The sequence below is a fragment of the Eleginops maclovinus genome, chromosome 19 (assembly GCF_036324505.1).
Source record: "Eleginops maclovinus isolate JMC-PN-2008 ecotype Puerto Natales chromosome 19, JC_Emac_rtc_rv5, whole genome shotgun sequence".
In the NCBI taxonomy this organism is placed as follows: domain Eukaryota; kingdom Metazoa; phylum Chordata; class Actinopteri; order Perciformes; family Eleginopidae; genus Eleginops; species Eleginops maclovinus.
This window is the reverse complement of record NC_086367.1, coordinates 15,368,227-15,381,833: the sequence shown is the minus strand read 5'-3', so window position 1 is coordinate 15,381,833 and position 13,607 is coordinate 15,368,227. Positions and strand designations below refer to the sequence as shown.

General features: G+C 40.7%; 1 protein-coding gene across 2 annotated transcripts; it reads left to right on the top strand.

The window, feature by feature from the left end:
- The first annotated feature begins 794 nt into the window (after nucleotides 1-794).
- Nucleotides 795-11,415, top strand: e2f2 (E2F transcription factor 2). 2 transcript variants are annotated; one of them, XM_063908105.1, is made up of 7 exons: nucleotides 795-1,588; nucleotides 6,769-6,868; nucleotides 7,694-7,913; nucleotides 8,352-8,515; nucleotides 8,641-8,753; nucleotides 8,872-9,067; nucleotides 9,528-11,415. In XM_063908105.1, exons 1-7 carry the CDS (start codon nucleotides 1,313-1,315, stop codon nucleotides 9,788-9,790), a joined length of 1,332 nt encoding a protein of 443 aa, XP_063764175.1. In that variant the 5' UTR covers nucleotides 795-1,312; the 3' UTR covers nucleotides 9,791-11,415. The 2 variants fall into 2 exon arrangements, with proteins under 2 accessions (XP_063764175.1, XP_063764174.1); XM_063908104.1 differs by having other exon boundaries at nucleotides 8,869-9,067.
- The last annotated feature ends 2,192 nt before the right edge of the window (nucleotides 11,416-13,607 follow it).

Below are 13,607 nucleotides of genomic sequence, written 5' to 3'. Positions count from 1 at the left end.
GTGGGGGAGGGGTTTGTTTTCTTTCAATATCTCCTCTGAGCCAATAAGCAAGAGTGGTACTGAATGAATCCAATTATCATCTATACACTATCCACAGCAACACCTTCCAACCAGGCCACGATACACTTTCATGGGTGTGTATATGGATTTCAATGTAAACAATGAAATGGCTCCTTTCTTACTATTTAAATTACCAACAAAGATCATTAGTATACATAATTAAGTATACTTTATCTTTTATTTCACTTAAGTTGAAACTAGTGTCTCCTCAGTTAAACCAGCTAGTTCTACACCATTTGAAAATATCTTGTGTTCTACTTTTTATCTGAGGCTACCCACCCCCTGACCCACACATTGTTAAAGACTGTTAAGTTCCATTTTCGATAAAAATCACATTTTATGGATAGGCCAAGCATCCAACAGGAAATTCTGTATGATGCAAGATGTGTTACTCATGGTGGTCTGCTATAACTAAAGTTAGGTATCAATCAAGTTACAAACCCCTTTTTACCTCAGATTATGTAGACTGGGTACATTATTTTTCAAATTATTAAATGTTCATTGTCTGCCTCCCAATTCTGGTAATAAAGAACATTCTGTCCTGAAATAGTGCTCCTGTTGCTTTAAAAGGACCGTCCCCATCGGCGAACAACTGTTTTATGCAAATGTGACAAGCCGAACGTGCCGTGAGCCAATCAGAAGCGAGTTCTAACCGCGGGAGATCTAAATTTCGCGGGACCAACTTTGGCGGTAAAAAAGCTGTTCTTCCCTAGTTCTTGTCCTGTTGTATGGAGAGCGGAGCTTTGAGGTGGACGGACTGGAGTCACAGACAGGGTCGGATTCCGCATCACAAGGATACACAATAAATCGTAAATTTCAAGTTGGAACCTGATCTCACTTAGACCTGGAATCCTTCTGGTACTGGACTTTTAAACAACTGGATATTTGAAGTAGACTATTTATTTAACCAGTAGTTTCTTTGTAACCTGTAGGGTAAGTTTCCTCTGTACTTTGTTACCGGACAAAGGATATTAACGCCGACTAGCCTGCTGTACTTACTGAGGAATATTGTTAAAATATACGTCTTAATTATACGTTTAACCCATGCATTTTGCATTCAATAGGCTGGGTTCTGCTGTATAACATTGCTGTTTGGTTCTTTTGTTATTATATTCGCAGGGTTGAAATATATGTTCATACAAAGCCTCTAGCAGCAGCAGCGACTTGCTATAAACAGAAAACGATTTAACAGGGCATCGATCAGTTCGCTTATAGTTTGACCAATCCGGTTATATTTAGTTTACTCAGGAAAATGATGCGGATGCCTAAAGGCGTCTCTCCGGCATCGGGTCGGCCGGTAGTGGGTCTGCCTTGTCCTCAGCAGAAGATGAAGGTTTTGTCCACCGGAGGACTGAAGACTGAGTTCTTCAGCACCGGACTCTCCAGCCCGCCAATGAGCACGGTACCAGCCGGTTATTTCACCCAGATCTGCAACACAGCTGCGGCCGAACAAAGAGCCAACAGCCTGTATTCAACCCCCCACGGACCAGAGGCTAAACCCATCAGATCATCCTCCGGGCGACTGCCGGTAAGGAATCAAATACACACTAAGCCTGCACTACAAAACACACACTTTTCAATAGCTGAATACAAAGTGTGTCCAGTACAGTGGGTTATGTGGGCGGAATAATGGTGTAGCAGCGTTTTGGGCACATTCAAAATGTGTTTTGACGTGATAAGCCACAAAGGAGCCACTGTGACTGCTGCTGGATGTGTGTGAATGGTGTGTGTCCTTTTGCCTGCCATGTTAGATTGTGTGACATCTTTTCCCCGCAGTCCAGCTGTAGCTAGACAAGAGCAGACGCTGTGTGTGTAAATGTGCGTCTGATAGTTTTGGTAAGGGGGGGGATACTGTTTGGAGAGTGTTTGGGGCCCCTCGCTTGTGAAAAGATAGTATGAGTGGCCTACACAGTGGCAGATATCCTGTAGCTTTTACACCATCAAACAACGACCAGGCTGGTGGCAGACATTAATGTAAACACAGCGTTTGGCTGTTATATGAACCATTGTGGGAACTCAAATGAATCTGTACTTAAACAGAAAATGTACTGAGTAATAATATCACTTGTATTTGGATTTTTGTTGTTGTTGTGATTACTCAAATGACAGCTGCTCAAACAGCACCTGTCATTGAGGCAATACAGTGCCTGTATAACCTGTTCATACCACTGTAGGAAGGAGGTGGAGGTTATAGGTCGCAACCGAACAACTGGTGTCTTTCCTCGAGAGTTGACACTAAGCTGACAGGAGCTACTATGAACACTAGAAACATCATACTTTATAATGTGGTTTGTTCATGTAAATAAAGTAAATGTGAGCAGTGTTCCTGCAATGCATTGACCATTATGCTTCCCGTTGCTGAAGGATTATTTGATCTGACAGGATTGGATGGCACTCGTGTTAGTGCTCCACACCTGCTGTTGCTTGTTATATTTGGACTCTTGTTTGTGTCCCAGCAGCCTTGTGGTTACAGAATTGCAGCAAGGATAAAGGGGTTAGGGGTTAGTCTAGAGTATGTACAAGGTCTCCAAATCTCATGTTAACCCTCTGCCCTTGTAGCCTGTATTCACTAATAGGCCCTTCAAGAGGATTAGATGGACATAAGTAAAGTGAGGAATGGGCCACCACCTGGCTTATCATATGCCAAGGTAAACTAAATTAGAAGTAAGCATTAATATTAGGTTAGTACATAATTCTAATTCATTTGGTTGACTGACCTGGAAAGGTATTACTCACAATTTAACCCAGCATTAAGACCATTTCATGCAACAGATGTTTTCCCTTTAACTGGCCCTGGCTACAAAGAGTCAAGGTGACAGTTTGCTGATAGTAAAACCGAGTGTGTTTTTTCAATGATAATGATGTTGTCTATTGTTTCTAAATTAAGAACACACAATACATTTAGAAATGTGTTTTGATTTTTGATGTTACTTTAACTAAGTCTTTTGAGTGTGTATTTTATTTCAATGTACAATATTGTTGCATGTGACATGACGCCTCAGTTTAGGTGGAACGGAATTATGCATTTTGAAATTGCAGAGCAGGTTTCAAAAGTCCCAGAGACCCATAATTATGAAACTTCCTCAACCAGTTTCAATCAATTAGGCAAACTCTCAATTCTAGGGAGAAATATCACCTTGTAGTCTTTTTAAAAAAGATACTTAAAGTAGATGGTGAGACAAAACTTGTATCTTTCGTACGGTTCACGTGACAAGAATACCGTGTGCTTTATTTCTTAAACACTTTGAGGTAGTTATTGCTTTTGGGGGGGGCAGTTTTCAGGTTCATGTCCAAAATAAAATGATATTTCTCGACTTATGATATGGAGGTTTGGATGCAGAGCAGTATCCTGCCAATATACCATTCTGATGTCAATTATTAGTTTCAATTTCTCGCATAATTTGAAGATGGATGGGACAATAGAGTGTCCTCGACATGTGTTTGCTGACACAGCAGTTTCATTGCATGTTCAGTCATGCGTCTTGTGTTTACAGGAAGTGGTACTTCTTCATGTGCAGCTCACTTGCTTCAACTAACAGCAACACAGTAACTGTCCTTTAGATTTTTAAACTGTAATAGGATGTTCGGGTGAAACTTAAACCTTAGTTCTTTTTTAAGATTATAAAAATGTCCACTATATTTGTTTTTTACTTAGACAATAAAAACTCTATACAACTCTCATGCATAACTGAAAGCTAAGCTTACTTTTGGGCTTTTGTTTTGCAACACTGAGAAAAGTTAATGTTTTACTGAATAACGTTTAAACTCTAGCTGCAGGGATGTCCTCTTTACTCATTAATCTGACTCTAGTAGAAGGCAGTGTATCAGTGATTGTCATGTGACTTTTAACCAGGGTGTGTAGACTGCTGATAATGTTGTTTCACTCTTGTTTCCTTTTGGATTGATAATGATGTAAATGTGTTATAGGATTCAGGCCTCCCGCCAAAATCCAGTGATGCTCCTTTTATGTATGACGGATACTTTTTCCTCCAATATCGTGCTCCAAGCAACAAGCCCCATTTACCTCAGCCAAAATGCAGAATGGCAACAAGATGCATCTGCATAATGTCAACCAGAAACAATGTCCCTCTTATTCCCTCCTTATGCCACATGTGCGTGTTCCCAGATTTTCCCGGAATGTTCGCAATCTGCCAAGACTGCATAAGCATTGACATCAGCTTTATGAATGACTCCTTTTCTCACAAACTTCTTTCCTTTAACTTCCACTGCTGCCTTGAATTACGTAGTTGTTCCAGAGTCGAGCCCCTATTGAGAATTATGACACTTGGGTGTGACATTGGCCACATTTCCAACTGTATGCTCTCACTCAAAGTCTCTTTCTGCTTCTCTGTTCCCCCTCACTCACCTTGTTTTACCCCAGCATCAGGCCACCACTGGCCCTGAAGCATATTGTCCTCAATAGGGGCAGTTTTGCATTTCAAAGCAGCCTGCACCCCCCCTCTCTACCCCCAAACCCAAATGGGCAGATCCACCCTTCTTTCACCTCTTTAGAGCCGTGTTGACAATGTCATCAGCAATGCATCATGCATTGTTTGTCTTTTGACTCTCCATGGGTGTGGTAGTGAGGGGTTTGTCTGCAGAGGAGTAGATATTTGTAGGCATACTGTAACTTGCCCTTGGTTTGGATGGAATCCGATTCCCATGCAGCCTGACAGACCAGGTTTGTTGGTTTGAAGAGAGGCCCTCACAGCAGACGTCCTTCACGTGACTGTGACTTTGTGTGAAACGCTACTGTGGAGATTTCAACACAGCAATGTCAGCAATCAGCTTAAGAATGTACAGCAGACAGAAGTAGCCATGTGTTGTGCTTAGATAAAATATTTTAGGATTGATTTGGGCTCAGTCAGTTTCCATTTCCTGTAACAGCAATAGGCCTAAACAGTGGCTTTTGCACATAAACTGAGCAACTTGTGCTAACTGTAAACACAGTAATGTACAGAATATCGAGCATCATGGTCCAAGTGATCACGTTTAATCTTTCTGGTCGTTTTGCCTGTGTGCTTGCCTGTAGTTTGATAATTCGACAGATGTCAGCCTGTCTTTCCACCACAAGAAATAGTGTTTGCGTAATAGGGTTGAGTCACCAGAGAAATCCCATATGCAAAAAAGGTAGCACCCAAGTCTATACAGCTGCAGGGTGAAACCGTTGGTTTCCCTCTTACAACATGTCACCATGCCTTAGCTGTGAATTATTGACTTACAAGCCTGAAGCATGTAGACTTGTTAAACTTTACATTTAAGTCATGGATGTTATGAAGTTAAAACCTAATGTCAAGGTTGGTCTTTTTATATAGTATGCTGTGTGAGGAGCAATTGGACAAGTAAAACCAGAAAGATCTTATCAATGTTTTCACTACAGCTATCCCTGCTTGTAACCACTCCAACAAGTATCTATTTCCTCTTTCCTCTCTTCTCTGACCTGTGAGTTTTTTCTGTCTTGAGTCACTGTATGCGGTAGGGATTTAAATCTGCTCCACCAGCAGCAGCACATTTGTGGGTTGCTCCAGATGTCACCAGTCAACAGGTGGACATGTCAGGGGGCACGCTGGGACAATGGCAGCCTTCATTTTCTCCACACTCACACAGGCTCATCCACACGTGGTTAAGTCAATTCAGCACTTTTTCCGTCTCTGAGAGTCAGTTGCCTAAACCTATTAGCTAAAGCACTGCAGTGACAAAAAGGATTACTGTTGCCAAGTCTTTGTGAAGAGCCATGTAGGACAGGCAGGTTTGTGAGACCATACAAAGCTGAAAGGTTAAGTGAGGACACAGTCATACATGGCTCATAACCAATGTAGCAAGTTACCCAGCAGCCTCAGTATCGTCTGGCTTAAATCCCACACCTAAAGAGCTCAGTCACCAGAGAGTTTTTTGTGTGGGTGCATCTGTGTGACGAAGCGAATTAATGTAGATTGACTGCAGGCTTTCTTTTCAATCGTGTTGGAATTTACAATTTACGGTCGAAAACTCTGCACTTTAGGGTGTTGCCACTTTGCACAACTTTTCATTTTCTCAAACAGTTGGTCATTTCTCAATCTTGTGAGGGGGAGGCTGGGTTCATGTGACTTTCACTTTTCATGTAGGTCATCGATAACAAATAATTGTCTCTTGAAGATATCAAGATTATACTGGGGTCCAAAGGGTTGAGGTTGAAGCTGCAGGTCTTAGTGTATTATGCTTTACAGTGAAGTTGAGCAATCCTCTGTTAGTGTTGGGAGACTGGGTCTTAAGCTGTAGGGCAAAGGGGATGTAGGCCGGCTCCAGAGGGGGAGGAAAGGTCATTGAATGATTCCAGGGATTTCCTCGCATTTTGCGGGCCATGGGTCGAGACACTATCACCCCCTTTCTTTATTCACTCGCACAAACACCCACACTCACACACGCACGATCAGCCCTGCCTGAAGTGCTTGGGAAAAGTGTGACGGGGGTGCTTTGTTCCTACACTTGAGGGTTGTTGGCACATTTACGACACTTTTCAACTACCCCCTATTTAGCACTTTCATTAGCATGGACGTAGACGTGCCCTACACACTTCATTCTCATTATTTAAGCTTTTAACTTGTCAAGAAGGATAAAACATTGCAGACCAAAGAGTCTAGTAAATACTTCAAACAGTGTACTTGTTTACTTTGCTTTATATTTCATTTTTTGTTTTGTACTAATGTTCATTAACTCTTTTCTTTCCAGGCTAAAAGGAAGCTGGATCTAGAGGACCCTCTCTACATGCCAGAGTTCCGCACACCAAAAGGCAAAGGCAGCATCGCAGCGAGGGTACCAAGTCCAAGGAGTGAGTACACAACTAGAGAGTCAGAGGACAGAGAAATGTTTAAGAGGGTGTGTAATGTTGTCGGTTTTGTGTGTAGATGCTTGAACTTAACCCGTGCTAGTATGGGCATCTGTGCTGATTCATTCTCTGTCGTCCTGATATCTGAGCATTTTAGTGTACAGCTCAAAAATGGGAAATGAAATTCAAAAAGAGATATTTTTATTCTCGGGATTGAGGAGGCATCAACGGCATTACAAAAAAAACCCGGAAAGTTGTAAAAGTAGTTGAATATGGTCAATGGTAACGTTATATTAAGTCCCATTTAAATGATAAAGAAGAGCAATTTAAATAGAACAATAAAACACTTTAACAACAAAGAGATAAGCCCCAGGAAGTGGTTTAGTTACAGTGCTTTACAATGGTACAGGTCCAAAGGGAATAACAAGTAATGGCCTGTTTAAGATGACACTTTTGCACACTTTTGAAAAGGGCCATGTCAGAATTGAACAATCTCACAGAAGCAACAAGTAATAACTTTGTCGATTACAAATATCTTGTGTGCAATACTTTTTGAAGTGCTTTTAGGTAGTTGAGGTTTATCTCTGGTTGAGTAAGGTGGTGTGAAGACTGTAACTATCAGAGAATAGGATCATAAACACAGATTGCTACATCAGTCACGTTCAGTTAATCAACTCAATGTCACTCGTATGATAAATGTTTGCACCTTTTGCATGTTAATTTTCTTCCACCGAGCAGCTAGGAGAACACCTAGCTACCTATTCTCCTACCAATATTTTGTGTAATTAAAGTGACTTCATGTGCCTTTGTCTGTTTCTTTGCTCTTAGCTCCAAAATCTCCAGGTGAGCGGACACGGTACGACACCTCCCTGGGCCTGCTGACCAAGAAATTTGTGGGTCTTATCTCAGAGTCTCCTGATGGAGTCCTAGATCTAAACTGGGCCACTGAGGTTCTGGAGGTCCAGAAGAGACGCATCTATGACATCACCAACGTACTGGAGGGAGTCCAGCTCATTAGAAAGAAGTCAAAGAACAACATCCAGTGGCTGTAAGTACGAATGCAGTATGAGACATTTGATATTCAGAAAGTCATTAGTCTTAAAAGGAGATAGAGGTTTTCAGGTACAACCAATTTGTGTAGGGCCCTTTAGTCTAACCATGATCAGAGGGTTTATCGTGGGCATTATGGACAAAATGTTAGACAGTTTAAATGAGGAATGCATAACTAATATCATTTAAATGTCATTATCTGAGCAGTGACCTACACAGTCCGACCAAAAATAAAAATAACCTTCAAAAGGTTCTTTTAAAAGCTGTTGTGTGTTGTTATAACGGTGTATTTACTCCTGGTTACACTTCGCTTGTCTGCCCCCTAGTGGCTGTTTGGGTCCTCTGATCCCTTTCTGTCAATTATGTTTTTAATGAAATATTCAATCAGATTGTCACACATTCTGTTTATTAATATGTTTTATGTGTGTTCTCGTAGGGTTGGAGATGTATTTGAGGGTGGTGCAAGTGGAGGAGAGAAGGCCTGTGCCCTGCGGAAAGAGCTTGGAGACCTGGAGAGGGTAGAAAAGTCTCTGGATGAACTGATCCACTCCAGCACCGCACAGCTCAAACAACTCACAGAATATGAAGACAATAAAAGATATCCTTTACAACTAGTAGTGATTGTTTGTGACCTCATCTTTCTCTATTTGTCTTTGGGGTATGGTTACACATAGAATTATCTAGTCAATTCTGCTGTTGTTATTACCCTTGACCACACTGTACATTGGGCTATGTGACATATCAAGACATCCGCTCCATCGGGACACTCCGAGACCAGACAGTCATTGCCGTCAAGGCCCCTGCAGACACCAAACTGGAGGTGCCAGACACAGCAGGGGTAAGAAAACACATTCATCTCATAATAAAGCTCTCCAAAAGACACATAGAGTACTTGCAAGGAAACTATAAACATCTATATATGCATTTTTTTAAATGATATTCTCCTTCTACAGCAGGGCTCATTACAGATATATTTGAAGAGTAAGAATGGACCCATTGAAGTCTACCTGTGTCCAGAAGAGGGACTTGAAGATGCCAGCCCAGTTAAAAGCGCTATCACCCCTAAAAAGGAGTTCCCTCAGCCCCTCTGCCATCCACCAGTAACCCCGATGGCGCCACCAATCTACAGCGTCAAAGAGGAGCCTTCTGAATGTAAGCTGGGCTTTCTGTGCGGTCATGTACAGTACTGTCAGATTCTGACTTTAATTCCACATTGTTGTAAGAGTGCTGTGCTAAACTGGTGAAGGACTAGCTCCCTTTCTAAACTATCATTCTTTATGCTATGCTAAGCTAATGCCACTTTCCTCAAGCTTGATTCTTAAAGCAGACCTGGGCAAGAAAGTGTTTAAAGGTATTTCCCAAAATGTCAAACAATATGCATCAATTCTAGTCAGTCAATTACTAAAATTAAGGAGAATTTCAAACAATAAAGGCAAAAATGAGTGAAAAATATTATGATTTGCTAAAAAAAAAAACTAAATAAATGAACATAAACTCATGGAGAAGTGGAAAAATGAAAAAGCTAAAACAAAATATTTTAATAACAATTAAAAGTTCAAGAGACATGTCTGGCTAAAAGATTAACCTTTGTTCTCTCCGGTTTCATTTCCAGCAAATATTTCCACAGCCACTTCTGCCTCTGACTCCACTTCGACTATGCTGGACGTTGAGCGTCTGCTGGGTTTGCCCCCCAGCCTACTGCAGATGACAGAAGACCAGCTTCCTTGCACCTCTTTCGCCCCAGACCCCAACACCCCCTTTGTCAGTTTCTCTCCTCCGTTGGACCACGACGATTACCTCTGGAGTCTGGAGGATAGTGAGGGAGTGTCAGATTTCTTCGACACCTACGATCTTGGAGAACTTTTGAAGAGCTGAGGTGTAGATGAAGGAGGGTGGGGGTAATCTGGGGAGATTAGGGGGAATATTTAATTAAATGCCTTTTCGAGGTAGGAAATATTACACTATGAAGCCATAACTCTTTGGTTTACCATGCCTGTTTTGATGTCAGTGAACCCAAAGGAGGAGTTACCCCTTTTCGATTATTTTATAAAATTCTGTATATATTTTTGTAAAAATAAATATCAGACTGGAATGTTTGTCGAGGTTTAGATTGACATGGATGTGTAAATCAAACCATTAGGAAACACTGTTTTAAAAGCATGTATTAACTTAAACGAAGATAGGAGTTATTATGCATTTCGCCAAGCAGCAAAACCTGATTTTTCTGTTCAGGCGCCGTTTACAGTGTGTCATCTCAGGAATTTATATTGTTTTTGTTTCCAAAGTCTTAAGGTTTTGTGCCTCTCTTTGGCCCATAGGGGGCAGCCTTGTATAATGTCAGCTTTAACTGCCATGCAGCTTTACGTGTTTCAATCACTGGATGAGAGAGAGCTAAAGCCCCAAGAGACATCAATTAATCTTGCTGTGAATAATATCACTCCTTGTAGGTGGATAAACAATATCTGATTTGAGCTCGTGTTGTTTTTTCCGATCAGGTTTGCTTTCTTCGCCTTAAGCTTTATGTCTGGCCTCATACCTGTTTGGTGATGCGTTGTGTGCCAAAATGTGAAAAGGCAACTTCTGACACCCAATAGTGGAGCCAGATCCAGAGTTAATGACTGATAATGGGTACATTGTGTGAACACATACAATTTCTGATTGGTCCCACTCACTCTTGTTGGTATTGCAGTTTATTTCAAATCCAGGTTCTCCTCTATTGATACAAGTTTGCTGATTTTAATAGAAGTTTTTAGATTTAGTATTGTGAAACTACTATTGTATTTCTGAGGAAATAACCCCAAATAAATGAATCTGTGTTGCAGGTGTGATGGAAAGGGGGTCAATTGACTTACTTAAGGTTTAATTAGAGTAGCTATTTGCTTTTGCTCTTGTTCAGAAATGGATGAAGTCTGCTTACTGTCTTGCAGCAACACAAATAAGAAATAATTATTATTAGCTGTTTAAAGTTCACGCCATAAATGCTTTCATGCATGCTGGTGCAACCCTTTTAAATTTCAAAGTCATGCACGCGAGGTCAGAGCAGCTTTATCTGTTTACCGTTTTATTGTTTTTTGTTTTCAAAGCGCTCTAGACATTTGCTAATTTGAATTGCATGCAGATATAATTTTGGCTTTCCCTCTAAACTGCAGAGATAAGCTAACTGTCCTGTCCTATCAAAACTTGAAAAATGTGTTTGTGTGTGTGTGTTGGTGTGTGCGTGTATTTGACAGCTTGGCAATTGGGTGTCATGGTGTGTTTGTGTGAGTTTTATGATGCAGATTAGATAATTAATTCAGAATTTGTAGGTTTGTTTCAATGAGCATTATTCTTCTGGTATTGTACATAATTTGTTTTGTATTTATACCTGAATATTTGAAAGTTGATACATACCTTTTTTTACAGAAGGCAAAACTGTTTTTGTATGACATGCGGCACTTAATATTTTGTAATATTGTGTGGTCTGTTTGAAATGATTAAATAAACACTGAAGCCATTGTTTACACTTGGAATTGAGATCCATCACTTACTTTTTTATCATTGCTTTCATTTGTTTTCTTCAAGCCTCTTCAATGTTTATCTACCTGAATAGCACAAGGATTCTTTTCATCAATACTGGAGTAGGTACCCAGAGGTTAAACTAAAAATAGTCTTGTATTAATAATGGAGTGTTCTCTGTCTAAAACCAGCGAGGGTACGGCCACTGAGGATATCGACTTAATAGGAAGTGACATTCCCAGAGGAGAGAATAGATCGACATGAAGAGCGACAATGACACTGAATGTGCTATAAACACATTCGGACAGGTTGACAAAAAACACCCATCATTCTTTGTGAGTTGGTTGCTTTGGAAACAAGCTCACAATAGGAGCCGATGTCCATGAGGTCAAAGGTCAGTGGGTCACTGAGGAATAGCGCTAATTCGCTCTGAGGAGGGGGACATTTTCAAGGAGATAAATCTCAAATTACTAGTACATCTATAGATTTCCACGTTTCTCACTTCACATGGGCTGCTCATAGGGAATGGCGATCATATGTCCTTGCCCACATGCAAAAAAAAAAAGAAAGTTCAACATGCTAGCTCAGTTCTCCCTGAAGCCATTTTACATAGGAGTTTATAGACTTTAAAACTAACTACTCAAAACAGGAAGCTACACTCGTATAAAAGGTGCCACATGTTCCTTTTTTAACCCTTACAAAGAAAGTCTGTGTCCGCATGCACCATTATTTTTCAGCTCCTGTGCCTGTTTGCTTATTAACCCACATCAGGTCTCTATTAATAATAAGTGTCTATTAACAAATGTGACATGGAACTGCTTGTGTGTTTAACAAGAGGTGATAAACCAAAGTTTCAGAAACCACGTACACATACACTGCCGTTGACGGTGGGGTATACCTGCTATCTAAACACCAGACCACTCAGTTCTGTCGTGTTGCACCTTGACCAATTGCTTTTAGCTGAACGTCTAATTGCCAGAAACTGAAAACCCTCTTCGTGTGTTGGCAAGTGACAGCACGTCAGTGAGCAGCAACAACCTCAGGCCAAATTTCTGCATGTCATTGTTTAGTGTCACCTGCGTTAAAGGGACACATAATGTTAGTATTATTTTCATTAAGCTATTATGTTAGTACAATGTATGTTTGTGTTTAAGCCATACACATATCTTAGTTAGAGATTCTGAAAGCCTCTTATCCTGGCAGATATAAAACCAATAGTCTATTAGTATAGTCATTTATTTATTTATCATTGAATGGATGCATACAATTCAACAGTATTCAACAGGTGTTCTCAGACTTCTCAGAAAAATGTTTGAGCAACACTGTGACGTCGTGATTTTGACATTATACTGCATTGATAATAATGAATCACAAACAAGTTTTACCACCTCTTACTATTCTGGAAAACGTTGTTGCTATACCAACTGTGATGACAGGCATGCTGGACAGGGTGTGGCTGCTTGATAAAGTTTGTTACCAGCTGCCGTGCCACAGACAACTTGCATTACTGTCCTCCTGAGACTGATAAAGTTCAGTCAATGGAGAAAGGGATAATGTTGTTTTTTTTTGGTGTTGCAGCTCTTTTTACAATAAATCTGTTCTCCAGTCCTTCTTTTCAATAATGAAGTTGTGCATGTTCTTGAAACAGATTGTTGACAGTAACACTTCCTATGCTTATTCCTGTAGGAAACTTTTATAAACAAAAAATCAAACCCCTCCCTCTTTTACTCTCAAAATCATTCAATTTTCAGTCATCCCTGTTGACCAGAAGAGGGGGTATTTTACGGTAAGCCTGGGCCTTCTGGCTTGACAGGGGTAGTAAATTGATAGCAGAACTAGTGGAGCTGAGTCAACAACCAGAGAGGAGAGGGAAATTTTTGGGGGGGAGAGGTTGGGGGACCTATTGCTGCTGGGAAGCAGCAAGGAAATCCTGGCTGCTGTAATCTTTACTGGAAGATGTCGCTTCAACCTCTGTGCTGCTGCGTCAGAGAAAGGGAGAAGCTGCATTGGGTGTACCTCACTTCCTTGCAGCCAAATTGAGAATTGGTGTGAGGAAAAAGAGATAGAAAGCCCCTGTTAATGAAATAAGTAAAGATTGAAATTATCAAAGGCAGTGGCAGGAGAGAGTGTCAACAATGAATAGTTATGTGGTGTTTAGGAAGGAAAAGGGTGGAGATAAGGAGGGAAAACATTAAGT